The 26,250-nt window shown below is 38.6% G+C and overlaps 2 protein-coding genes across 7 annotated transcripts; one reads left to right on the top strand and one right to left on the bottom strand.

The window, feature by feature from the left end:
• Positions 1-90: 90 nt before the first annotated feature.
• On the bottom strand, positions 91-24,172 carry LOC124305893 (helicase domino). 4 transcript variants are annotated; one of them, XM_046765871.1, is made up of 33 exons: positions 23,358-23,606; positions 21,417-21,613; positions 20,355-21,054; positions 19,815-19,943; positions 18,680-18,906; positions 18,244-18,570; positions 17,714-17,924; positions 17,406-17,623; positions 17,173-17,307; positions 16,840-16,930; positions 16,384-16,571; positions 16,185-16,295; positions 15,595-15,910; positions 15,177-15,351; positions 14,905-15,091; positions 14,367-14,503; positions 14,059-14,245; positions 13,608-13,953; positions 13,031-13,111; positions 12,683-12,943; positions 12,033-12,346; positions 11,633-11,928; positions 11,192-11,564; positions 10,904-11,100; positions 10,412-10,526; positions 9,954-10,310; positions 9,636-9,857; positions 4,134-4,169; positions 3,875-4,043; positions 3,296-3,783; positions 2,913-3,206; positions 1,644-2,762; positions 91-1,556 (listed from the first exon to the last, which is right to left on the bottom strand). In XM_046765871.1, the coding sequence occupies exons 2-33, from the start codon at positions 21,600-21,602 to the stop codon at positions 1,197-1,199; spliced, it is 8,553 nt and encodes a 2,850-aa protein (XP_046621827.1). In that variant the 5' UTR covers positions 21,603-21,613; positions 23,358-23,606; the 3' UTR covers positions 91-1,196. The 4 variants fall into 4 exon arrangements, with proteins under 4 accessions (XP_046621827.1, XP_046621825.1, XP_046621824.1 ...); XM_046765869.1 differs by lacking the exons at positions 91-1,556; positions 1,644-2,762; positions 2,913-3,206; ... (2 more) ...; positions 4,134-4,169; positions 23,358-23,606 and adding an exon at positions 24,041-24,172 and having other exon boundaries at positions 5,093-9,857; XM_046765868.1 differs by lacking the exons at positions 91-1,556; positions 1,644-2,762; positions 2,913-3,206; ... (1 more) ...; positions 3,875-4,043; positions 4,134-4,169 and having other exon boundaries at positions 5,093-9,857; positions 23,358-23,608.
• On the top strand, positions 22,478-26,119 carry LOC124305906 (DNA repair protein RAD51 homolog 4). 3 transcript variants are annotated; one of them, XM_046765905.1, is made up of 5 exons: positions 22,478-23,007; positions 24,758-24,906; positions 25,045-25,157; positions 25,237-25,444; positions 25,529-26,119. In XM_046765905.1, exons 2-5 carry the CDS (start codon positions 24,763-24,765, stop codon positions 26,000-26,002), a joined length of 939 nt encoding a protein of 312 aa, XP_046621861.1. In that variant the 5' UTR covers positions 22,478-23,007; positions 24,758-24,762; the 3' UTR covers positions 26,003-26,119. The 3 variants fall into 3 exon arrangements, with proteins under 3 accessions (XP_046621861.1, XP_046621859.1, XP_046621860.1); XM_046765903.1 differs by lacking the exon at positions 22,478-23,007 and adding an exon at positions 24,186-24,322; XM_046765904.1 differs by lacking the exon at positions 22,478-23,007 and adding an exon at positions 24,257-24,322 and having other exon boundaries at positions 24,748-24,906.
• The last annotated feature ends 131 nt before the right edge of the window (positions 26,120-26,250 follow it).

The raw sequence follows: 26,250 nt of genomic DNA, 5'->3' as shown, positions 1-26,250 counted from the left end.
TATATTGCATTTGAAGCGATTTATTCACCTTTTGCCTGTCAAATAGACGAAGCGTTTTTGTATATAAGCTGCTAATTTCAAACCACATAGTTCAAAATGTACATTATATTTATTCAGAGATGCTAGTCTCTTCGATCAACCATTATAATACATAAATTACCTTAGTATAATGCTATTGTACAATAGGTACACATATCGATAAATTCTTAAATACAATATACTCATGAGATATTATAGCTACAAATAAACACTAATAATAACCCTACACCCTATAAATATTGTTGTTGTATGTACAGTAAGTAATGCTCTTTTATAATTTCTTTTTCCAAATTAGTATCGAGATACTAAAGATACGAGATAATTAAAAACTTTGCTAGATGCTTGAATTTTCTAGATTGATAAAATTAAGTAAAAAATTATATTGAGTTTTTCGAAAAGCAATATTGCTAAGGCTATACCATTAAAAAAATAAATGATATTCGAAAAGCGTATCATTTTTCTCATATTGCCGTTGATGAATACTTTTTTGTTTATCAACGGTAAAATATAACTTGAAGAGTTTCAACGTTACAACAGAATCGATTATAACTCCCAGTAGAGGAGTGAATTCATATATAAAAAGAAAAAATTATCAAATGTGACGATCGATAATGTATTTTACAAGTTATAAATCGTATTTCCACAAAGAAGTATGTTCTTTGATAGCGGGAATTTTCCCACTTCTCTCCTAACACTAATCATCTTCTTTCTTCCTCTGCGTAATGCAACAAGGTTTTTCGACAGTTACATACATATACACGCTTGAAAAGATCTTTATATAGTACATACATACATTATAGAAATAAAAATTACTTTTCAACCAAAATTTCTGTTTATGTTCAAACGGAAAAACCTTACTCCTGAATTCTTTAGCCAGACATTACGAAATAAATTCATGCAAAACTTGGAATTAGAAAGCTCTGGACAAAAACAGTAGAAGAGATATTAATCTTGCAACCGTATAACAAAACAACACAATCCCGATATTTTTTTAAACATTGAGTCATTCATATCTGGTAAAATCACTCGTTGAATCATGATAACATATTCGTGTAGATGATTCTTATCTTCTTATCATTCCAATATATATTTTACAAAAGAACCACTGGAAAATTACGGAAAGGGTATCTAGTTTCTTTAATTACATTGTACCTATTTTACTTGGTTTGGGGATCTTGGTGGTGCTGTTGTTGTTGTTGTTGTTGTTGTTGTTGTTGTTGTTGTTGTTGTTGTTGTTGTTGTTGTTGTTGCTGTTGTTGCTGCTGCTGCTGCTGCTGTGAATGGGGTGGATGAGTAATTGTTTGGAGCCTAACTTGACTTGGACCTGGACTACCTCTCGCGGTTGTTACGACAGGCTTTCCCTGGGTCGGAGTTCCTTGTCGCAGCTGAGCGCTGCTTGCTGTGACAACCTGTATAGTCTGTTTCAAACTCGATGCGACGGGTATCACCCGAGTTTGAAGCGGAGATTTAGCAAGGACAACTTGCCCAGCTTGGGAAACTGCTTGTCCGGCAGAAACCTATACAAATCAAAAATAGCAGACAAAATAGATGAAACCCAGTTCATCGATTGATAGAAAAATAATACGCATAAAGCTTAAACATACATGGGTGAATTGTTGCATAGTCGATGGCTGCACGTGTTTCATAACTTGTTGAATTTGCTGCACAGTCATGGTAGCAGGTAAAGATTTTTGTTGCACAATAAGCTGTGTCTGTACTCCAGCTTTTCCAGCTACTTGAGCAAGCTGAGCAACTTTTTGACCCGGTAATTTCCGTTGTGCCAAGAGCTGTGGGTGAAGAGCGAGCTGTCTAATTTGCTGCGGAGTAGCAGCCCTGACTCCAGTAACGCCAGTTGCTTTAACCAATGTAGCGACTGGTGTTCCTCCAACAGAAGTGCCAGCCTGCTGGACCTGCAATCCAGCCTGAGCGAATATCTGAGCAGGTGTTAACCCAGCTTGAGTGGGAACTTGAACTTGAGCTACCGCTTTAGCCTGCTGCTGCAAAACAGCTTGACGTTTTATCAAGGCAGCCACCTCTGTCTCGGACACGGTTCGAGCAACGGTTTGCTTACCACCTGTTGCTTGAGCAACAGTCGCTGTGGTGATACCCTGCTTCATTAGCGCAGCCCTTTGTTGAGCCGCCGCTGCTGAAACTGCGACCGAAACTTTCTGGCCACCGACCGCCTGTGCTTGTAATACTTTGAGATGCTGTTGCCTCAGAAATACTTGCTGCTGCTGTCTATAATACTGAATCTGAGCAGGAGTCAAGGTTTTACTACCAGACGCGGTAGCAACTGTCACAGCCACTATCCCCTTCTGAGTTATGGCAGATGGAGTTTGCGCTGCGGATACTAAGTTGGTGTTCGTGATTCTTTGAACAGGCTGCAAGTTAGCAACGCTAACGACGGTGGGACTTGGCCGAACATCTTGCATAGTTATCGCACCTGGAGTTCTCGACTTCACAGTCGTAGTTACGACCGTCGCTACACTCGTCACTATTGTGTTTGTCGAAGGTAGAGTTTTCAGAGGTGTACTCATGGCTGTTGTTACCGCGGTAACAATCTGCGTCAGCTGATGCTGTTGTGATGTAGGCGTATTAACGATCACTTGTGGCTGTTGCTGTAGCTGAATTTGCTGCTGTTGGACTTGCTGCTGTTGCTGCTGCTGCTGTGCCAAACGGGCGGCAGCTTGTTGCGCTTGCTGTTGTTGTTCTGCTGTTAATGCCTGTTGAATACATATATGTTGAATACAAATATGTGTTAGAATAAAACTTTTTTATCCAAGGTATGTGAAAGTTTTACAATCTATCTAGTTAAATCTCAGTAAAACTGACAAATATTTCCATGTTCTACGAATTCTAGTAACGATACTCACTGTGTTGGCAGCATTCTTGAGTTTCTCCTTTGCAATTCTATCTGCCCTGCGTGTAGCGACTTCAATGGGAGCTGGTGGACTGTCATACTGAATGCCGCATTCAGCTAAAACTGCTGCGTGCTTAGGATTCTTCATCAAAGGATTGACAAGCAACGGTTTTACCGTTGGAGTTCGTTTGTTTGACACTGATTTGATCGTATCAAATCTTTGGCAGCACATAGATGTGAAAGAATGATTCTTATCCTGATTGTATAGTTGTGATGTTCGCATTGGTCGATTTGTCTTGGTCTGTTGCTGAAAAGAAAGAGCACAGAACGTGATCAGCAAAAATAGGAAACTTATTTTTCAAATCATTAGTCAAATCATCAATTGAAATTTCTCACCTCTGAAACTTGCGGCATTTTGTAAAGTCCTTTTTGTTTCTTTTGCTTCTTTGGCGTAGTGTCGTAGAGAAGTTTGCCCTCCTCTCGGGGCACGATTACAGATTCGTACCTGTTTCTACACTGCTTTGGAGAGCGATATATTCGCGACGTATTGTTTACTATGTCAGCTACCAGGTCCCAATTAGGCGTGTGTCCAGGAGAAAGTATCATTAAGTTCAAGGGCAGTCCCTGATATACTTGAATTGCCTGGAGTAAGGCCCAATCTTCGTGAATCATCCACTCAAGAACATGGTCCGGTTCTGGTGTAGGCTTCATAGCTGGGGACGGTTTTATTCCAGGTATTGGAACAGGTGGTCTAACGATACCTCGATACTTTTGCAACTTCATATCACGTCGCATTTTGATTAAGGCTGGAGATGGACGATCGAACAGAGAACGTGGTGCGTAAACGGATTCTTCCTTGTGGCGCATTTTGATGGGACGGTGACCTGCGATATCAGCAAATTGTTGAAGTTTGTACTGTAAACTAAGATCTTGTACCAGGTTTTACTTGGATATTAAAAATCACCAGTGACATACCGTCTCTATCACTTGAACCAGCGTCCACTCTGCTCCGTTTGTGTTCTTTCTTTACATAGATCGGCGGCAGTTGAGCTTCCGACATCGGAGTTGATTCGTATAAAAACCCCAGAGAGAAGTCTACGTATACGTCAGTATCTGTTGTCGGAGGCGTCGGAGGACACCACATCTGATTATGGTGATAATTGCTCTTATTCATATGTTACAATATTTTATACCTGATTGTAGGTTCAAGCTTTTTGATAAGGTTTATACTGACCGGCATTTGCTCCATGGTGTTCTCTGACAACCATATCTGCAATACAGCAAAGTTGAATGATAAATCAGCTAATTTAACTCACCCATAATGACTATTCATATTGTGAGAAATGGATTATAATATTCTCATTTTTACTTACTCTAACTATTTAAAGCGAAGATATTATTGGAATGAAAATAATGAGAAGTGTATCGTTCAGAAGGTTCTGTATCAGATAAAACAAACAGATGAAACGAGACCAGTCATTCTAAATTTTTTAATAAACTTGAAAACTCTACGCAAGGAATCATAATTTTCAAAAATTCCTGTTAGTGAATAAAATAAAATGTATTAAAGACAGTAATAATATGACTTTTCTTCCAAATAAGCATTTTCGAAACTTAATTACGACATGACTGAACATCTATGCATACTGGCTCAATTTCATAAATTTGATTCATACTACTCTCCTTGAAAAAAATGCATGAACTTGATGTTCGTAACAGTAGAAAAAAAAACGAAGGGAAGCATTTGCCTTGTATCCATTCAAAGGCTCATTCAGTCCATTCTGGGCAATATTATCATCAATTTCATATCATGTAGCGTATATAGAAATTCAATTTCATATGGACGCTCAATCATGTGCCTGCTTATATCTTGGCTATCTCCAAGTTTGGAATGGCAAAGGCAGTGTTTTGGTGCCATTTTAATAAACTATCGATTATCGGGGGGTTTGTACTGTGTACTGATATGTATTGTCTTCTAGAATAAAATTCTAGCTATGATTTTTTTCTCTCTTCAAGTGCGGTCATGACAGCCTTGCCACACCAAACTGATACTTATCAAATCACTGAATGAATAAGCAATGATTTGTTATTTCTCCAAACATAAACAAGCACACTGAGCAAAAATTTTTGACACCAAAACGGAACTGAACCTTTGATTAGACTTGGAAACGCACCAAGAAATAAGAAAACACATTTTCATAGCAAGGAATATTTCGTTTATTATTATTGTTGTTTTCGTTTTTTTTACTTTCTCGGACTCACTCGGTCATACAAAATACAGGCATACAACTTCTTAATATCGCTAATATTACAGTGGGGCTCTTTTAATGCGCAGATTTCATAGGACTTACGATATACATATATTTATATACATGTACGGATACGTATATATATAATGTATATGTATATGACGTTTACAATGTACTCAATGAAATTAAGTGATCATTGCTCATCGCAATTATGCTGAATGGTATTTATTTTTTCTCTCTTGTCCTTATCTTTGTCTCAACTATTATCAAGAGATGTGAAGAATTCTCGCCATTGGTCTGAACTCAATTATGCCTACGCATCGCTGTAACTTATCAAGGATATCCCACCTCTAAAATCTAAACTAATATAGTACAGTCAAGAGCATGATCCACTTGTTTATTTTTTTCTTTTTTATGTGAAACATTACTTACTTATGTAGATAACCTAAGCATTTACAGAGTTACGTCCACCGGACACGTTCATTATCTTATTATTATTTGCTTTACAAGTTATATGAGAAAAAAAAATTTAGAAATAAAAATAAGCATGACAATTGTACTCAGGACAATGACATTCTATCTGTGTACTTGCTTTGTCTTAGTTGCCAATATTTACAAGAGCTCCTTAAAGAAAAATTAAATGAAAAAATGAAGAGAGAAAATAGGAGGAGAAGAAGAATGAGATGGAAACTACAGCAATAATTTGTTTCAAATCTGAAAACCATTCTTCATGGTTTTCGCGTGCAGGAATTTAAAAACGTTAATATTTGTACAGTGATGCTGTCTCACTAAGATGGGTAACAATAAAGCCTAAGTGGAACTCAAGACACTGGGCTATTGTTTGATTTTTCTGAAGAAGGAGGAGGCATTGGCTTAATTGTAAGATGATGAGTTGATCTGTTACCAAAACGAAATCTGCTTTTATCTTCTTCATCTACAATTTCAGCTACCTCAATTTGACCTGATTTGTTACTTAATAAAGTCTTGGGCATCACCGATGCAATGCGATTTAGTCTCTTTTTCTTTCTGTACTTTTTAGGCGGAGGTATGTATTCAAAATCATTACTGCCAGGTATTTTACGAATATAAGTTAGTACGGTAGAGTCAGCGCAAGCCAAGGATTGTCTTTCACTAGTTTCTGAATCCGAATCATGGGCAGTATCATCAGACACAGAATGACTCGATTTCACTATTTTCGAATACATATCAACATCCGAGGAATCAAGGCTTAGAGTATCAGGATGCGAAAATTCCTCGGTATCATTACTATTTGTAATGATGGATTCGGAACTTTGTTCCAATGATGAAGACGACGTAATACTGATTCGACCTTCGCTACTCTTCAACTTACTGACACGTACAAAAGCTTTGGATGAATAGGAATTTGAGTATGTATTCGACCTATGCAAGGTTGCGGATTTTGACAAGTATCCATCATCGGTTGCTCTTGACTCGAGTGTGTTAGAAGACTTCAAACTTTTCGTATCGCCAAGTCTGTGTTTAGATGCAGGCATAAGCTGTTGTGATCTGTGGTTCAGGGATAATGAAAAACGATTGCTACTGCTTCTGATTTCAGATGATTCGCGAGTTTTTTTGCTAACATCACGTTCTAGTGTCACAGATGGATAATAAGTAGATTTTTTAGAATCAGTACCATCCACCTTATCTTTTTTACTTATTGAACATGACTTGCCATCATTATCTAACGTTTTAGTTGTCGAGTCTGGCTTCACTGAATTGGAAGGAATAGTTTTTCGTAGGCTCTTTCCGGATGGCTGACAATCCGAAAGATCGACCACAGGGACGCCATACCGACTTTTAAGCCTCGCGTCAACAGCATTAGCGTTTGTATCAGTGTTAGAAATACTGGATTTCTCGCAAAATGCCTTAGTTCCCAATATATTTGATAATCGTTTTGTTAGGTTTGCTTTCAGCTTTGGGGATAAGTGGCCAGTGGATTGTGTACTCGAGCTCGGGCCTGAATTTATGCTAGTATCACTCGTTTCAACATTTACCGAAACAATATCCAATCTGTGATTAGACAAGGAGGAATCTACCGCGCTCAAATCCACACCCGATTGTCTAGTAGCCCTTGTTCGAATGCCAGACGAAAATTCACAGATACTGGATCGCGGCGACGATTCTGAATTTACGGTTGATCGAGTAACTCTGAACGAACGAGATGAAACAGGCAAAGGAGTATCGGGTCTCCGTTTGTGTATGATGAACTTTTCAGAGTCAGTATTTAAACTCTGTTGAAATCTACGCGTTCTCCTAACACATTCAGTTGGGATTTGAAACTCTTCTTCAGGTTTGTGATTCGAACTCCGTTTAGAGAGTCTAACGGACTCTCTGCCAGACGACGTACTGGATTTCGAACTAGAGGAACTTTCCACGGATTTGATGCTTTCATTAGATTGATCAAGATCGGAAACCTGGGAATTATCTGGGACCTTGAAATCTGGCAAAATTACGTTCTTCACTATTTTTTGTGACTGTTTCTGAGGTGAAGCTGTAATCGGTCTACTAGAACCTGATCTAGTTACTCTGCCTAAATCAGACGTTGGGAGAGGAGTATCAGGCCTGTGTGCTCTTCCAATTTTCGTAACGGGTTTATTAAAGCCAGTTGGTAAATTAGAGTTTACATTTGAGCCGCTACTATATTGAGTAGCACCCGACCTTGTTATTCTTCTGGTCTCAATTCCAGACATTGGAGGAGTACTCGGTCTTAGAACAATTGCCATATCCGGAGGCATTTGTTGAACTTTTAAATAAGCGTTGACAGTCGAGCTTTTGTTCCTAGTTGTGACACCTGGGAACGGAGTATCAGGCCTCGCAATTCTGGACTTGACAGTGGAGTTTAAATTAGATTTGTGAATGACAGTACCAGATTTAACACCCTGCAAATCATGATCGGAAGATTTCGGCAAGTTCTTAGAATCAGAAGTATCAGTCGTTTCTTGATTATCTATACTCCGTATTTTACTTGACTCTGCACTTGAATTTAATACGGTCTTCTTGAGAATATGAGACGAGCTCGTGTTACACGTTTCAGTAGCCACAGGAGTCGGGCTGATTGATCTACTTTTTGAGATCGAGTTTTCAACGAGACCAAATTCAGGCCGAGAAGAGCACAGAGAATTTGTTAGTTTCACAAATGGCAAAAACGAATGGGAGTTCTTCGACCTAGAACTTCCGCATACCTGTGAATCTGAGTCAGAATTTAATTTGTGTACGGAATTGTAACTTCGAATGGTAGAATTTACGTTACAACTTTCTGAACTCATGTACCCAGCAGCTTTGTTTGGGGCTGTGCGAAATTTTTTCCTCAGAAGCACTGTCTTCTTATCGGAACAATTTTGAAATTCAACAGATATAGAATCATTGGCAGTTTCTTCCGTATCCTCATTTTCAGAGCTGATCCTTGCATCAGATTTTTTGCAACATTTTTTTCTACTTTCTCGAGGACTATAATCTTTGAGATCAGGAATCTCCGATTCTCCATCATTGCCAGACTCGACACTAGATAACAATGAAGGGGAGGAGGACTTGACTCTTTCTACTTCAATACTATTATCTGAAGTCGCGTTTACCGATTCATCAGTCTGTGACTTTGTATAGTCTTTAATATCGTTCAACGGATCAGATTTTATGTCAATAACCAATGAAGATTCGACAGGCTGTCGCTGACGTTCTGCTGTTTTCCCCAAACCATTAGAATCTCTGCTACTAAATTTTGAAGCAATGTTACTAGTATTGGACTTAATTGAAGCTCCTTTAGAATTAAGAGATTCGTGATTTTCTACTTTCCTAACCCTGCTATTGTTAGACCCGGTGCGTTTATTCTGAGTTTTCAATTCTAAATTAACAACCTTTTTACCAGCTATAGGTAGAGGTGTATCAGGCCTACGATGGAAAATGCTTGTGGGTGAGCTGCTAATTTTTTTTGACAAAGCATCAGGAGGTGGAGGAGGCATGATCACGTCGTCGGATCCTGATTTTCCACGTTTCCTAGGAGGCCTAGTAGAAGAGACAGGTTTCACACCAGGAAGTAGAGGTTTTACATCCAAGGTCCATAGATTAATTTTTACATCACCCCTAGACCTCGTTCTAGGGCTGTTTAAATCCCATTTATTTTTGTCACTCGATCTACCAGATTTACTCTTATTTCTAGACGAGCCATTGCTCTTGGACTTGCTTCGCCTGTCCCCTCCTCCCCCTCCGCCCCCGCCGCCGTCATCCTCCTCCTCCTCCTCATCTCCCTCGTCGTCATCTTCGTCCTCCTGACTCTGACTCTCAGTGTGGCTAGATTCTTCGTCAGGACTGTCCTCTAATTGATCCTCCTGAGACTCAGACTCTGATGTGGTAGTCTCAGGCTCACTTTCCGACGATTCACGAATCCCGCGACTCCCTCTCTTACGTAAGCTTCGCCTACTTGCTGGCGTCTTCTTAATAGCTAGTTTTTTAGAATTACTAGTACTATTAACCTGATTTTGGGCGTCCTCGCGTCCGAATGTCAACGGCTTCTCGTCATCGTCCGCAAGTCGCATTCGTCTTTCCTCCTCCTCACGCAACGCTCTCAGCCTACCCAATTCCCATTCCTTTTTCTGCTGTTCAAGTTCTCGTTCGGCCGCCGCTAGTTGAGCCGCCGAGAAACTACCTTCTGATTCTTCCACAAATTTCATTGCGTAACGTTCGATCGGTGATAACTGGAAAATAAATGACGAAAAAAGAAAGAATAAATGACTTCGAAATTTTTTTTCTTTTTTTCCGACATACTCACGAGTATAAATATGATTAGTTACCTGCTGTACGAGATGTTGAACTTCTTGTTCAGCTTTGCTGATTTGCGTGTCTTCCTTTTCAACCTCGTCGAGTGGAATATTTTCGTCAAACTCAGCCAAATCGGCAACAGCTTCAGCTTTTGCGGTCTTAGCGGCTTGCACGTCGAGTTCTTCTTCGGCCGCGGCAAGCGCGCTTTCTAACGCGCCCATTGCAGCCTTATCTTCTAACGATTGAGCTAACGCTAGTTGCGTTGTGGAAGCTAGCAGCTCACGTTGAATTATTTTATCTCTTTCTTTAGTTCTTTCCAATACATCAGCCATTCTGGCGGACGCGTCATTCTCAGCTTGATCGACGTTGAATAAATCTTGAATGGTAGACTGAAAATTCGAAAAAACTTATAAGCGAATGAACTTCTTGCCGAGTGTATAATGAATATTTTTTGTTTTACTTCTACAAATGTACACAAAATAATATTTACACTCTTGAAGTACGCCGTTGTAAAGTTTCCACCTTCAATCGCAAGATCCCCGAGTAATCGTTTCTGGTTTGCTTTCTTCAATATATTTTCTTCCACAGTTTTCTCACTGACTAGCCTGTAAACAGATACGGGAATTGAGCCACCAGAGTTACGTTTGGTTGCATAATAATAATAATCGCGACATGTCCCGCCATACCCTTGCGGGTATGTCCCCGTAAGCAGATAGATTGTGCAGGGTGAGACAAATGGCTTAGTGACCACCATAATACGGCTCTAGCAGTCTTAAAATATTCATTAGAAACACCCACATTTGCACAGGGAACGGGGAAAACTGTAGAGAGCCTTGTCCGGGTGCAGTGACCAGTCTTATATTACAAGTTGTCGCTCAGGTTCTTATCAACGAGCTGGGGATTTGAACTTAGATCCTGCCGTTCTGGTTATATACCAGAAATAATATCTTTCAAAACATTATTAGGAACAGCGATAACGAACCTGTAGATATGAACATCCCTGGTTTGACCTATCCTGTGACATCTATCTTGAGCCTGAGCATCCATTGTGGGATTCCAATCGCTGTCATAAAATATGACAGTGTCAGCACCTGTCAAATTGACACCAACACCTCCAGATCTTGTTGACAGTATGAAGCAGAATATCCTCTTATCGCCGTTGAATCTTTCCATTAATACCTAAATAATATTCGATGTAACACATGAATAAGAAAAGATAAAAGTATGTGGAATAAATTTTTTTCCAATTATTATATTTGTTCAAACATACCTGTCTTTGATCGACTTTTGTTGCGCCATCGAGCCGTAAGTAAATATGTCCGTGAAAGTTGAGAAAAGCTTCAAGAACGTCTAGCATTCTGGTCATTTGAGTGAAAATTAGAACCCTGTGACCGCCCGATTTTAATTTCCGCAGTAACTTGTCCAGCGACTGAAGTTTACCACAGTCATACTGAATGAGGCGGGGGTCTGGAAACTGCGTGAACATCGCACTGGCAACAGGATGAAAAAGTGCTAACTTTGGAGAGAGCTCACGTTGCAATTCTATCTGCAGTCTCTGCTGACCCCACAGCTTGTGTGGAGGTGGATGAGAAACATGAAACTTTGGCATAGGAGCTCGTACCGCAGGCACGTAAACCACAAACCTGAGGAAATTACGTGTAAAAAAATTGATTATAAATCTCAATCAAAGGATAATCCAGAAATTGATTACCTTTCAAAAACTTCTTGGAGCTGCTGGACGATTAATTCGGTAGACTTTATAGCTTCAGCGAGAGCTTCAGTGCGTGAAAAGTATTCCCGCCTGGTCCGAGGGTTTTTATGCGTATTATTGCAATTTAACCACCCTTCGCTATGCCAACAACAATTTTTTGCTGGCTTGGCTATTCTGAGAGCGTCAAAAAGGTCCTCTCCATAAAACGGACAAGCTGCGCAACGCCTCTCGTTGACATTCGCGATTGTTTGAAGCTTAGCTTGCCTCCGCTGCCTGCGTTCTTCGTCCAGTTGGGGCTGTGCAATGAAATAAAAAAATTGCGCGTGTTAATATGTTTAAGGCCATTTTATTCACATTATCATCAAACATTGTCGAATAAGGGAAGCCTGCCCCAACTTACCAAATGAAATTCAGATTTTGGAATTTCCTTGATCTGATTTTTACCCGCAGTACTTTGGCAGTTTCTAGTGACAATTCCACATCTGAGTGGTTGCTGTTGTACTTGCTGTGTTCCAGGTGTAGTTTGAGGAATCGAGGTTGTAACGTTTAGCGGAGGAACCCTCATTATAGGCTTACCACTGGTTGCAGGAGTAGTGGTGGTTACAACACCTGACATAACTCTGTTTACCGTTGAAACAGATGTCGTCAAACCCATTAAAGACTTGGATAAGACAGTCAATCTTTGACCATTTGATGTCATTACAGGAAATGAAACTAACACAAGAAGAAAAAAGGACATCAGTCGGACAGTTGGTGAATTTCATTCATTAATGTAAATTTTGGGACGTTTAACATGTTTTTTTTTTTTTAAATATTAATGTACTTTGTCTCCCTAGACAGGATTCACACGTCAAACATTGAATATGACATCTGAGTTTAAATAGGGATTCTATTACTTTCACCCCAAGTATAAAATAAGCAAAATTAAGCTATAATAGAGCTATTTTTGCGGTTGGATAAGGGTACAATTTACTTGACTTCCAAAATTTGTTACTAATTGCGAAAAAATAAAATAAATAATCAATCAAAATTCAGCTGAATTATCCGAACCTGTGTTGGTATTTTGTTGATTTGAAGTGAGAATAATGTGCCTGCCGGTCGATGTCTGGACAAGTTGGGCAAAACTTGGCACGGCTATTCTTTGGACAGAATCTCCTTGTTTTACAGTTACAGTCTGCGTCGCTAGCCTCTGAATACCGTCTTTAATGTTAGCATTCCCTACGGTAATACGTTGCGGATTCATCGTCGCTGTTGTCGGTATAGAATTCACTGTTGTTTGCAGAGTGTGAGCCAAGGTGGCGACAGGAATAGCTTTTTATAAAGAAGTGCAAATCAGACATTATGTTTCTACACACTAGATTATTATGATATGAACAATAATTTGGGAATGTTACTTACCTTTGACGCTACCTTGATGTTGCACCAACTGTACCGAATAACCTTGTAGCTCTTGTCCACTGGCCACCCTCAAAGTCACCCCTGCAACAATTATCCTGGATATTTAAAATCATAGAAATTAACCTCAGTGATCAAGAGCAGATTAAAATACAAAGTTATAATATTACGCTCGCTTACAATTCGTTCAAGTACAAAGTGCCATGAAATATTAAAGAAATAGAAAGAGTAATTCTCATGCGTGATTCTGTAACATACCACATATGCACACACGCACACATACACGACAAATTTGGAAAATTGCTTTGAAGATGTTTTGTATCCTCAGTTCTAGAATGTCCATAAATGACAATATTGTGAACAAGCTGGCCTGAGTAAGTAGATTTTATATAGCACCACTGCAAAAGTATATTGTAATGATATACAATCACTGATCGGCGATGCAAATACCGGTGTGAATTGAACGAACTAATTGAATGAACTATGAATGAACTAACAATTATGAAAACGTGTGACAAGTAGTAATTCAACAGAGATGGCAAATGTAGTAAATTTGAACAACTTATTGAACACACTGTACCTTGTCCGGAAGGAGTTTGATTGTTCAATGTCTTTATCAATGGCGATGTTCCGACCTTTGGAGTTGGTAGAAGTCCTGTCAAGCTTTTCAATTTCGCTGGTGGTGCAGGCTGCTGTTGGGGTGTAGCATTTGTATTCGTGTTTGTCGAGGTTTTACTTTGGTTAGACAGCCTGACGTTAATTTTAATTTTCCCTGATGGACACCTCGGAGGTGGATCAGGCTGAGTATCGATTTCCTCTATGAGTTTTCGGGGTGTTCTCAATTGCCTGGATCTATGTGCTACGAATGCTGTTAGGGTAAGTTCCAAGTCTATCAAGAATAGATTCAGACAGGATAGATCGACGTGCTGAAAAATAACATTTCTCGATATTTACAAATTACAGTTTTTCTTTAAATTCACCGATGAAAGCAAAAAATGAGTAATTTACGTGATTAACAATAGGCAGTTTACCTTGAAAGGATCATAATCGAGAGCGCTCCAAGCTAATGATGCAGTCACATAGTTGATTCCTTCCATTTGAAAAGGCGACACAGTAGGCCGAACTTCGAACAAGTTTGGATGGTTGCACACTTTTCGTAGCTGCATTAGTACGTTAATGACGCTCAATAAATTACCACTTGCCAAAGTTTCTCTAGTTCTGAAAGAACAGTTAGATTGATTCTCAACATAGAAAGTGATAATAATTAGACACTTGCTAGACGTTAGTGCCAATGATAATTAAATAAAAAAAAAAAACAAGAACAAGAACAAACACTTACTTGGCCCGTGACATGAAATCGTCATAAAGATATCTTTGACGTTTTGAAAGTCGGCACATGACAACATGTTCGTACTTCTTAGGCAACTGCTTTTCAACCTCTGTCTTTAATCGTCTCAAAAGAAACGGTCTGAGCACCTATAAATAAGCAAAAATAATGATACAACCTGAAAGTGAATTACGAAGTTTTAAGTAATTCACAATTGTCGTTTCGGTGCGCTTGTGAAAAAAGTGAACTTGTGCAAAAATGAAATTATGATTACATGGAAAATGTAGATATACATAATCAATTACTAGCAGACATAAACTTTAATCAACAGTTGACTTGTTTCTCCAGACAGGATTCACATGTTGTATATTTTCCACTTTTCAACACATGAGTTTTAATGGAGAACTGGTTTAATATTCCCCTGAATATAATTGAATCAGTTTCAAGATCATGGTAAAAAGAATTTTGAAACTGTCGTTGGCTGCGGGGTTAGGACTTTCGAGAAAAAAAAAAAAAAGAAAAAACTATAAAGGAAGCAGTACCTACAGACCTTGTGAAGACGTCTGATGATATTCTCGTTGTACTCGCTATTTCCCTCGATCATTCCGGTAACAGGGTTGCTAAACCATTCCTTGAATTCTCTGTGAGATTGGAATACGTTTGGCATTAAAAAATGCATCAACGACCAGAGTTCCATTAGATTGTTTTGAAGCGGCGTCCCTGTTAGCAATAGCCGCCTGAAAGGGAAATGTAGACAGCACTAAGAAAATTGATTTCGATAACAGATAAGAAGAGTGCAGAAATAAATTTCCGAATACTAACCGCTGAGTCTGAAAATTCAACAGAAGCTGCCATCTTTGAGATTTGAAATTTTTTATATTTTGCGCCTCGTCAAGTATAAGATATTTCCATTTCTTTCGTCTAAAACTTTGATGATCTTGAATAACCAATTTGTAAGACGTAATACATATGTGAAAGGCATTCGGCTTAGTCCAACCTGAAATAGACATTTACTAATGTAAAATAAATACCGATAATTGAGCGTTTTACATTACTTCATATTAAGAAAAAAAAAAAAAAATCAGGCAAATGCCTCTTTTAGCATCACGGGAAAAACAGGAAACGAATGGATTTATTTCACTCCCTCAGAAAATATGTATTGTTATCATCATGGCAGAAATTTGTCACAGTTATAAGAATAAATCAAGAAATCGCATAACACATATTTCAACAGTATTACCTGTTCGTTTTTGTTTTCTTTCTTTCTGTGTGCCATAATAAGTTAATATCTTGAAACCAGGACACCACTTCTTGCACTCCATTTCCCAATTTAGCATTACCGAAGTAGGAACTATGATAAGATGCGGACCCCAATTGCCTTTTTCACAGGCCAAGTGTGCCAGGAGGGCGATCGTTTGTATGGTTTTTCCGAGACCCATTTCATCCGCTAGTATACCATTCAATTTTCTTTCAAACATTGTTACCAACCAGTCCAAACCAATATGCTGATATTCTCTCAATGAGTGTTTAAGCAGAAACGGGATTTTTGTCACAACCTGTAAGCACCAGTGTACCAAATTTATTACAAAACCTGAACTACCGAAGATCACGCAAGAGGTAAATTGAAGACTAAAAGTAAGGAAACAACACTGTCGTGACGCATCACCCAGATGAGTGATAAATAATAAATTCATCTGGTTGGTAAAAGTTGCCACCGTTATTCTACCTTCGGTTAAATGGTGGTGTATCAGAAATGTGATACATCACCTTGGATCACAAAGGCAATATAAATCAGGAAAATAATGAAATTTCAGGCGAAGAGCTACTCACACTTGTCGTCAACAGCGTGTTTCCCTTAGGCTGTATGCTTTCAGCTAGTGCCGCAACGTCATCCATCTCGTTTCTGGCTTGGTCTGATTTGTCCATCGATTCTGCAATGCTCTATACCAACAAAAATTATCAAATTGGGTGAAAAGTGTTGACCCGTGGACTCAATCATCCCTTAAAAGCGACCAAAGTTTCGAATCACCTTATCGTTTGGAGATTTTTCAACTGATAAATCTTCCAAAAGGGATTTAAGACCAACGTTAGTTTCGTCGTCGCTTTGAGTTTGCGAATCCTCGTCTTTGGTCTCATCATCACTTTCACTTTCAACCTCGCTATCTTCCACCCTGTCTTCCTCTTCCTCTTCATCTTTCACTGAATCCTTGCTGGACTCTACGGACCAAAATATTATCATTACCAGTTCAGTAAAATTTGTTCTTTATCGAACCAGCACTTCTATAATTTCTCGCAAATGGAATAAATATTATCTCAGACAAATGCCTCAATTACATCACAGCAAAGGATTGAGCTGAATGAATCTCGCCCCTTCAGGGAGTGTATATCATCATCACAGATTGAAGATATTCAAAGAAAAATTAACTTCTAGTCGGACTTAAAATAGGTATTTTCAATTCGCAGAGACAACTACTTTATGTATTACCTCCATCACTTTCTATATCAACGTCCATAGGCGCGTCTGGTAAGTTCCCATACTTCGCCATAAGCTCGTCAATGGACATTTCATTTTCAGCCTATGATAGGACAGATATGTTATAATTTTTGTAATCTTTTTTCAGAAAAAAAAAACAGAAATTGCTTAGTCGTTATAAGTTGTGAATTTGGATTTGTAGATTCTCAGACAAATGCCTCGATTGCATCACAGAAAAGGTTTGAGTTGAATGGATCTCGTACCTTCAGTTAAGTGTATAATGTCATCACTGAATAACATCTAGTAAGTTTCATCAATTATTATATAAAAATAATTTCAAACTACCTTGAGATCGTTCAGTTCCTGTTTATGATCCTGATTAAGTTCAAGTTTCTCCTGTTCCATAATTGTGTCCTCGTAGTCTGACGATTCGTCTGAAGCAGCGATAAATTCTTCATCACCGTCCATGGAATTTGAATCCTTTCGTTGCAAATAATCAGCAATGCGTGAGTAAATTTCAAAGCGTAAATAGAGATTTTGAAACTTAACTTGAGTACAAATACTTGTGCAAGACTCACATTTCCAACAGCCTCGTTCGGACCAGGGGAGAGGCTTTTATCTCGTTCCTCGAGGTAGTTGGGAGGTAATTCTTTCAGCAAATCTTCCAAAGGAAGTTCCGACTCGCGTTTCAACATTTCAACCTCCTCTACGTGATTTGTCGTCGACTTCATCTCCTCCTCAGCCTTAGCAATTGTCTCTTCATCGTCGTCCGAACTTTGATTAGGCTCGAATTCATCTGTAAATAAAAGAAATAACAATAAATTCATTTTGTATCTGGCCAGGTATCCTCAAAAAGACCGAATTAGCAGAAGTGTAAGCAACTAACCATCAGAATAATGTTTTCCAGCGGTAATAGGAGACGATATCCGAGAACTATTCATTGAAGCAGAAACACTGGGTGCTCCTTCGGCTTTATTCAACCCTTCAGTGAGCCAGGTGGAATATTTTTCAGTCTGACCAACGATAAAATTTAAATGCTGATCCAACGCCTTTTTTCTTTTCTCTTCTAATCTAGTTTGTTGCTTGTATTCCACCAGCTAGAATATACGAAAGAGCAAGAATAAATATTAAATTTAATTGACGAGCTTAAAAAAAAAAAAAAAAAAATGGATAAACTTTCAACATTTGATAGTATTACTAAACCTCTTTGGCCGACAAGATAAAAGCTAAACAACCATACACAAGTTTAGTGTTACTGTTCCCACAACGAGCGCACCTTTTCAACACTAAAGATATCGAACTGGTCGGCTTAATTGTGTGGGGGTAAATATTCAAGGTAGATATGAATGAAATGAATGAATGAAAAAATAATCTGTCAAAAAGTGAAAGAAAATTTGTAAAGTACTCTGTGTGTACCTTTTCAACGTTTGTCCAAAATGTTTTAATCTCTTTGGCAACAAAACCGGCGATTTTTTTCAATCTGAGCTCGTGAGACTTCTCTGCCTTTTGTGCTTGAACAGCCTTCTCTTGGAAATGTTTCTGAACCATTCTGGCACACTTTTTTGCCGCAGCCTTTTTCCACTTTCTTTCCTGTGCAAAGTCGGCAGCCAACCAAACCATTTCCTCCAAAAGGTAATCCCAATGGGCTTTTGTTCTTGAAGGTTCCTGAACTTTGGGCAACCGTCGCTCCGACCACAAACCTTCTCGTTGTAATTCTGAGATCCTTTGCATAACGTATGCTTCCTTAATAAGAGAAGAAAAAAAAACAAAAGAAATCAGACAGTGAATCTTTACCTTCTTATGAAAGTTTCATTTTTCTCTATTGGTCTGAAAAAAAAACCATGAATTTTACCTGTTTCGCTTTTTCTACAATTTGTTCCTGATTGTTTGTCATGTCACAAGAAGAGACTACAGTTGATGCTGGTAATTTGACAAGCTTGACAACGGGCTGAGAAGAGGTAAGACTTGTCGTAACTTTTGGTGTTTTATTCGATGTTCCTGCAGTTGGAATTCGTTCAGCAACAGGACTCGATTGTACTGGTGATGATTTCGGTGGATCCGGAACTATGGGAGTGCCACCTAAAATGTGAAAAAAAAAGAAAAAATTAACGAATTTTAACAACTGATATTTGGATAATATCAACATTACTAAGTCAGGCAATTATAACGTCAGGTAAAACTTGTGCAAAAAAGATGAAGGGAGTCATTGCAGGTTGCAATCAATTTAACTACTCAATGAGACATGATCATTGAACACAACTTCAAACTTAAAAGTCAGAAGCAAAGATCGACAGTGGAAATATTAAACTGTGTCTGAACATCCTTTGGCTAAATAGATAATCTAAGCAGCCATACACAAGTTCAGAGTTACTGTTCCCACAACGAGCGCACTGCGTTGACACTTTGACATCAAACTAGTCGGCTTATTTGTGTGGGGTAAGCTTAAAGAAATTTAACTAAACATGACAATTTATCAATTTACCAAAAGTTGTTAAAAGATTGATGATACGACATTTAACAATACCTTGAATCTACTAGGTATCTATGTTTTAGCACCACAAACGATGTAGCAGAACAACGTGAAGGGGAGAACAGATAACCATCATTATTAACCCTCAGTTTTGTGATTATTTGGAGTAGAATGCCTTTGGAATAGCAGGGTTTGAAAATAAGCGGCGAACAATGCCACAAAAGTGCACAATAATTTTCATCAACTCATAATTCCATGAAACAGTAATTGCTGATAGCAACATGATAAAATATAATCGTGTAAGATAGTACATCAGGCATTTCAGAAATAACAAATACATTTTAATAGATTGGCAATATCAAGAACATTGGCTAACTAGAACATAACTATATTATAACAAAAAAATCGATTATATAATGGGCAAATTTTTTGTCCTTTCAAATAAATAAATAAATAAATAAATAAATAGTGATAAATGAAACGAAAATACACCAAACAACTGCCCTACGGTAATCACCTATAATGAAGGTGGGTGCTATGGTAGAGGTAGGTGAAGGGTGAGTAGTGGCTGGTGGATTCTGTACAGCTGGTCGTATCGCAAACACCATGCCGTGGCGGCCTCCCTGGGGCCTACCTGGTACTTGTCCTATTTACGAAATGAGTGATTCAGTGCATGGTGATTCTAAATGCGTTACTGTTGATTCAATAACATCATGACAATTATAGTGCTAATAAATTGATGACATTTCCGCATCCAGAATTATTCGTGTTTTTGCGTGAGCATGATAATAGTCTCGGAAATGGAGCAAAGCCATAGATCAACGTTCGTTGCAGTGAATGGTTCGCACAGTGGGGAAATTTCACTGCACCCAGAGATCTTCGCAGTTTGGAATCTCTGACTTTCACCGATAGCCCCAAACTTTTCTTTGTCATGAGTTTCCAAGTTTGCCCCAATGACTAATTACCATGGTATTTGAGGAATAACGAAATTTCATATCAGGGTAGATTTAAGTCGTGTGGATGAAAATTGTGTCTGTTTTCTATATTAGTTGCCTACCTTGTTGGCTTAGTTGGGCAACGGCTGCAGGGAGAGTGGTAGAAACAGCGACAGGAGTGACGCCTGCACCTGGAATTTTAACTTCGGTACCCTGACTACTGGAAGCAGCAGCGACGAAACTGGTTGTGAGGCTAGAAGTTGGCACGTCTGAAATGACCGCAGGCAAAGGAACGGTCAAATCCTCATCGTCATCCTCGGGATCAAGTCTGTGCTGTCTCAAGAAATGCAAGTACTGGGCAGTGAACGGTTGCTTCCTCCAGTTTTGAAAATCCATCATATTTCCACCAGCGTGAAGGAAGAACAACTCAGATGCATTCTCAGCATACTTTTCTCGGATCGCTCGCATCCTCGTCATTTTATGTTCCATGATGCGTCTTCTGTAGCCCAATGAGTCTTCAACTGTAGTTGCTTTTTCGGTCGACTCTGTGAGCCTGAGTCTCTTTCTCACCGGCGGAGATTGTACCGAACTCTGCGAAGTCGGCGTGACAAATACATTCGGTGTTGTTGTTCTGACCAGCTTGGGAGACGTTGACAAGACGACTTTGGCAGGACTCTTGCGAGTCGGAGACGGAAGCGGCGAACTGCTCGCACCTGCAACTCCAACGACGCTAACTCTTGGCGAAGTACTACTGATATTGACAATTCTTGTAACCCCGACTTGTTGAACACCAGCATTAGTGGTGATTGTTCCAGGTATAACCTGATTTTGATTGGAGGGAAGAGAGAAAAAAGAAATACAAGTTCAATTTCACATCTGTAGCTAAAGTGGTGATTAAATTTTTCTTCTATCCTAAGGATTCAGGCAAATGCCTCGATTTCGACAGTAATTGCAAGCTGAATGAATCTTGATACTTCTCGATTTGGTATTCTCATCATGATCGCTTTTATAAAATAATTGAATTGTCAGGGTGGCAGATTTTCTTCAGTAGTTTCGCATATTTCAATTTTAAAAATGTTCTGATATTTCCATTTGAAAATTTTCTCAACATTTACAGGTATTATGGGCACCCTGAAAACTCCATGTGATTGTTTCTACCCTTTAATATTAAACTTCCGTTTCACCTGTGCGAGGCCAGGAACTTGTGAAGTGATGACAAATTGTTGTCCGCCACCTGTTGTGAGGACGTTAAGGCCTTGGGTATTGGCCAGAACTTGTTGTAGTCTAACTGTTTGTTGGGATGAGCTCCCATTATTTCCTCCGCCCCCAACCAGGGGCGGTAGACTAGCAGCAGTCTGCTTATCACTCATCGCACGTCACACTGAAAAAGAAAATTAACATTTTCATACAGAACTGGACCTCAATAATGAGATACATTATATTTTGGAGAAAGACTTATATTAAGATTTTAATTTCTAAAATTGAATTGACCGGTGTGATGGCAAAACAGGATTCCAACGAATCTTTGTATGCAAATTGCACTCTGGTTTTCATGCATATAAATTTATAGAGTTTATCTCTGATAAATTCTACTAAATAAACTTCTGATGTTACTCACATAATTTTCAGTAATATAATTTTATGACCCACAAGTTCAAGCCATATTACGTGTAATGTTGGTTGCAACAATAAACTAGATAAATATTTATCTTTGTTAATTTGTATAGAATTCTTTGATGAAAAAAATATGCTAATTTATTATAATTGGACATATATGCCATAAAAAAAAAATTGTGCGACAATGCAACCTTTTTAATGACTGGGTTTTTTTTTTTTTACCCAAATACACAGCATTATGAACTTTTTCTACTAAAGAGTAAACAGTGAAATTCATTGAATTAAAGTTGTCCTGACTCAACTTTGACATTGCACATCTGCTTAGTTCGCTTTCTGACTTTTCATGTTCAAGTATTTACTTGACTTGACTTGATAAAAAGTGTGATTGCATATCAATCGTATGTCCAATCTTAAACATCCTATTATATTTTAAACAATGAGAGAGAAAAGAAATAATTGAACACGACGATTAAGAATCTAATTCTACAGAAGATTTTCAGTTTTGATTGCAAACTTAAGCCAAATATAACATAACCTACGACGAAACATTTATATCATGCAAATGATGCAAGTAGAGATTAACGAATAATTCACTTTAAATATTCGTAGATCCCAATATTTCCTGGGAACGAATAGCAGAAAACTAAAATAAATGTCATCGTTGTATTCTAGCGATAAGCATCAGAGTGATGATTGACAAACTGTTACGACGTGTAGTATATACATAAAATAACAATAATAATGAGAGTCAAGAACTGTTTACGCGTTATACGTACATTCAAACAACCGCGAGTGATAAAATACCATTGTTAAAATCCGAGGAGATAAATAAAAGTTTGACGTGATTTATTTTCGTTCACACATAATGCTGCTTCATTCGTGGTCGATAACGAAAATCTGAGACCGCCACGCGGTGTCGTTAATACAAGACTGTCGTCACTCGTCAATCGCGAAAAGCGGCGATCTCGAAATCGCGTTCACGCTGGGCAGCATACAAGCAGTCTGGGTTTGATGGCCGGCGTGATTGTCGGGCGTATATCGTATTCGCAATTCTACCCGCGGAGCGCCGTCGGATGCAAACGGCCAAATACGGAATATATCGAGCACCGCTTCGGCATTCCGTAATTTTCACACGATTTACTTGAGGAGTTTAAGTGGGTAAGTTATAAGGGAGGGGAAAAAAAACTCACGACAAATTTCGCGGGCTATCTTGAGCAGGGAAGTAGTATCTGGGCGTTTTAAAAAATATAAATTTATCATGTAAAAAAAAAAAAAAAATTTTTTTTTTTAAATAGATCGAATATTGAATGGACAAATTAATTTCCAAACGTGACGGTTAACGCGGATAAAAATTCTCATCACCGGTATAAATATGAGAAAATGAGAAACTATCAACGATATCAGAATTTTTTTTTTTTTTTCATATTGCGTCGGCAAACCCGCTCCGATACAAAGGAAATTTCCTGTCCGCCATATTGGCGTTGCCCTCCTTCGATGGTCGGACTTACCATAATGTAATCACAAAATTCTCCAACGTAGGTTAGCCATCCGCGAAAAATAACATCACACCGATAATTAGAATGTGTTAAAGCGTAATTAGGTACCCCACGTAATATTCGGCACGTGAGCTATATCTCATATTTTAAGAGAACATTTTGCGCTCGACTCTTCTCAAGGACGCACACACTTCTAAACATGGCGACGGCTCCCCGACAAATTTCATCGGACCGCAACCCAAAAGCTCCGTTGCCTTGCTTGACGTACTTCTCCGGTACAGATTGTAGTTACAGAATCGACGATAGGTGTCGCTGCGTCTGGGACAGAGGTTCTCTCATTGGCTAGATTTTGTCTGAGACACGGCAACGTGGCCTAAATGCTCGTCGCTGATTGGTGCAGGGCAAAATATCGAATGTACGCACTTCCGGCCACACCGGTCAAATCAGCAATCCAATATCACCTGAGGGTTAGTCTTTCGGGGAAAAAAAAAGTAATATATAATCGGAATTTCATACGCAACGACAAAATTCGGAAAATCTAAGCTTACTCTAATTACTTCCGACATTCGATTCGAACAAAATGTTGTGCCGTTGATTTAACGTGGAATGTATCTCGCATCGCGCATGCATGCCTCTTACCACACATGCATGACTTAAATATTTCTGAGAATAATTTTTTGATTTTCACGACTCACCTTTTTCACCGGTTTTCAGCTTTCCTTGATGACGCTGAATTCACTCGGCTTAAAACTTGTTCGGCTGTATTTTCCGGGCATCTGTTTCTGATTTATTCTTTTTTTTTATCTGCCTAGTTTACTCTAACGAACGGTTGCGCGAAGTGCCCTGATCTCGATACACGGATGGTAAAAGTGGTTCGGCATGATTGCAATAAGCCGCCGCGAATAACGACGAAGAACCAACGAGTTTCCCGGGAACATGTTTAATTAAGACAATACACGTATTTTCGTGAAAAGACGGTATATATTTTTTTTTCAATTACGATTATTTGGCACGACTAGTACATTTTAATTTCTACCTCTATGTCCTTACGGTTAAAACTTCTCTGTACGCTACACTTTCGACTGTTAAATTCTCGTGCTCCTAACAACTTTGCATGCTGGCTGCATGTGGCACTTGCGGGCACTTGCTCGCACGACGCCGGGATCATTTCAATACTGGAATACTACTCGAAGCGTTATGTTTTCGATAGTCAATAATTGCCGTCAGCCACTTGATGCGCGTAGTACTGCGTGATTTTTATTTTAAAAATCCGCAATATGTATTGTCCTTATTCACCTTTTTTAAATTTGATTTTATAGAAATAGCTGTCAACCGCGTACTTCTCGTTTAATATAATTAGTAACATTGCGTGTATATTACTCACGAAGATGTATGTAAATAACATTTTTTAGGGACAATGGCGAGAATAACCACAGATCTGCATTTGAAACTATCTGAGTCAGCAGTTTCCAATTTACAGAGTAAGAAGATCTACACAGTCTTTGATCTTATGTCAGAAGATTCTGAAAAGTTAATGCAGTACTCAGGCCTATCTTACCAGGTGAAAGAATTAATAAATCATCGCACTATACCTACATCTATTTCCGTTTTAATAAAAGATTAATTTTAGTTACTTCGCCGATATTACAACTATTCTGTCACGATTTTGTTGAATGAAAAAAAAAAAAATCAATTGTAGGATATATTGGATCTAAAGAACACGGTCACAAAGTTATATACCGGTAAAATTCATAAAGGACCAGATTTACTGAAGGCTAGTTGCAATGGTGTGACTAAAACTGGAATTCAAAGGTGTTGATAATTATAATGAATTGATAATATTACACATTAGTGACAGCACCGGTATGATGTTATTATAATTATTTCACAGTCTGGATTATTTACTAAGAGGAGGCCTGTATGCAGGACAAATACACGAAGTGTGCGGAGTATCCTCGTCCGGAAAATCTCAGCTATGTCATACAGTTGCCGTTAACGTTGCTCAAAATTCTGATGGAATCGTTCATTACATTGATACAAATGCAGATTTTTCTGCTGCAAGAGCTCAGATCATCTTGGAGAATAAAGGATGCAGCGAGGTATTAATTTGGCTCATGTTATACATTGTACAATTAGATCCATTAATTAATCTAGTAACTTGCTTTTGTCTTGTTATTTTATAGGAAATGCAGGTTCTAGTACTGGAACGTATAAGCGTGACACGAGTGAAAACGATTCAGGAAGTACTGAGTTTGCTGCATAGCTTTCAGTGGACCAATACGAAGCTAGTAATAATCGACTCCTTACCAGCTCTATTCTTTAGTTTTGATCCCGACTTGCATAGGTTCACATATACTTATTCTCTGAACATCTTTTCAAACTTGATAAGATGGGTCGCCGGAGAGTTTAACATTCCAATTATTACCACCAATTCAGTAACCTACTGGCAAAATTACGCTGAGCCGGATTCATCGCCCCTGAAAAGACTGTCGTCTGTAAAACCAACACTGGGAACATACTGGCACTCTGTTCCTAATAGTAGATTACTATTAGAAAATACGAAGTCTGAAGGTAGGAAGATTACAGTGTGGAAAAGCTCTCATCTACCGTCAGGTTCGACTTGTTATATTCGAATAACCAACGCTGGTGTCGTGTAACTTTGTCTCTTATCTCGTGTCTTTTTTTATAAAGTTTTATAACTTATTATTGTTAAAAAAAAAATGTATAAATACTTGGTTCGTCACTGAATAAAAAGTAAAAGTGTCGACAATGAAGACATACTGCGAAGATTTATTTTTGAAACACCCGCAAAGCGATTTGCAGCAGTGAGACCTAGACAGCAACACTGACATCCGGTTTTTGTCGTGACGCAATGCAGCGTTGCCGTGTTCCCACTTAGTTTATA

The sequence above is a fragment of the Neodiprion virginianus genome, chromosome 5 (genome assembly GCF_021901495.1).
Source record: "Neodiprion virginianus isolate iyNeoVirg1 chromosome 5, iyNeoVirg1.1, whole genome shotgun sequence".
Taxonomy (NCBI): domain Eukaryota; kingdom Metazoa; phylum Arthropoda; class Insecta; order Hymenoptera; family Diprionidae; genus Neodiprion; species Neodiprion virginianus.
Note: the sequence above shows the minus strand (reverse complement) of the source record. Positions and strands in the feature narration are given on the sequence as shown.

Bases quoted from the DNA above. Each gene is read 5' to 3' on its own strand.
- LOC124305906 (XM_046765905.1), top strand. From the start codon at position 24,763: ATGGCGAGAATAACCACAGATCTGCATTTGAAACTATCTGAGTCAGCA. The intron at 24,907-25,044 runs GTGAAAGAATTA...AATCAATTGTAG, and splicing joins ACTCAGGCCTATCTTACCAG to GATATATTGGATCTAAAGAA. The intron at 25,158-25,236 runs GTGTTGATAATT...ATTATTTCACAG, and splicing joins ACTAAAACTGGAATTCAAAG to TCTGGATTATTTACTAAGAG.
- LOC124305893 (XM_046765869.1), bottom strand. From the start codon at position 21,602: ATGAGTGATAAGCAGACTGCTGCTAGTCTACCGCCCCTGGTTGGGGGC. The intron at 16,931-17,172 runs GTAGTTTGAAAT...GTCCTATCATAG, and splicing joins AGGAACTGAACGATCTCAAG to GCTGAAAATGAAATGTCCAT. The intron at 11,101-11,191 runs GTATGTTTGAAC...AATATTATTTAG, and splicing joins CAAAAGTCGATCAAAGACAG to GTATTAATGGAAAGATTCAA.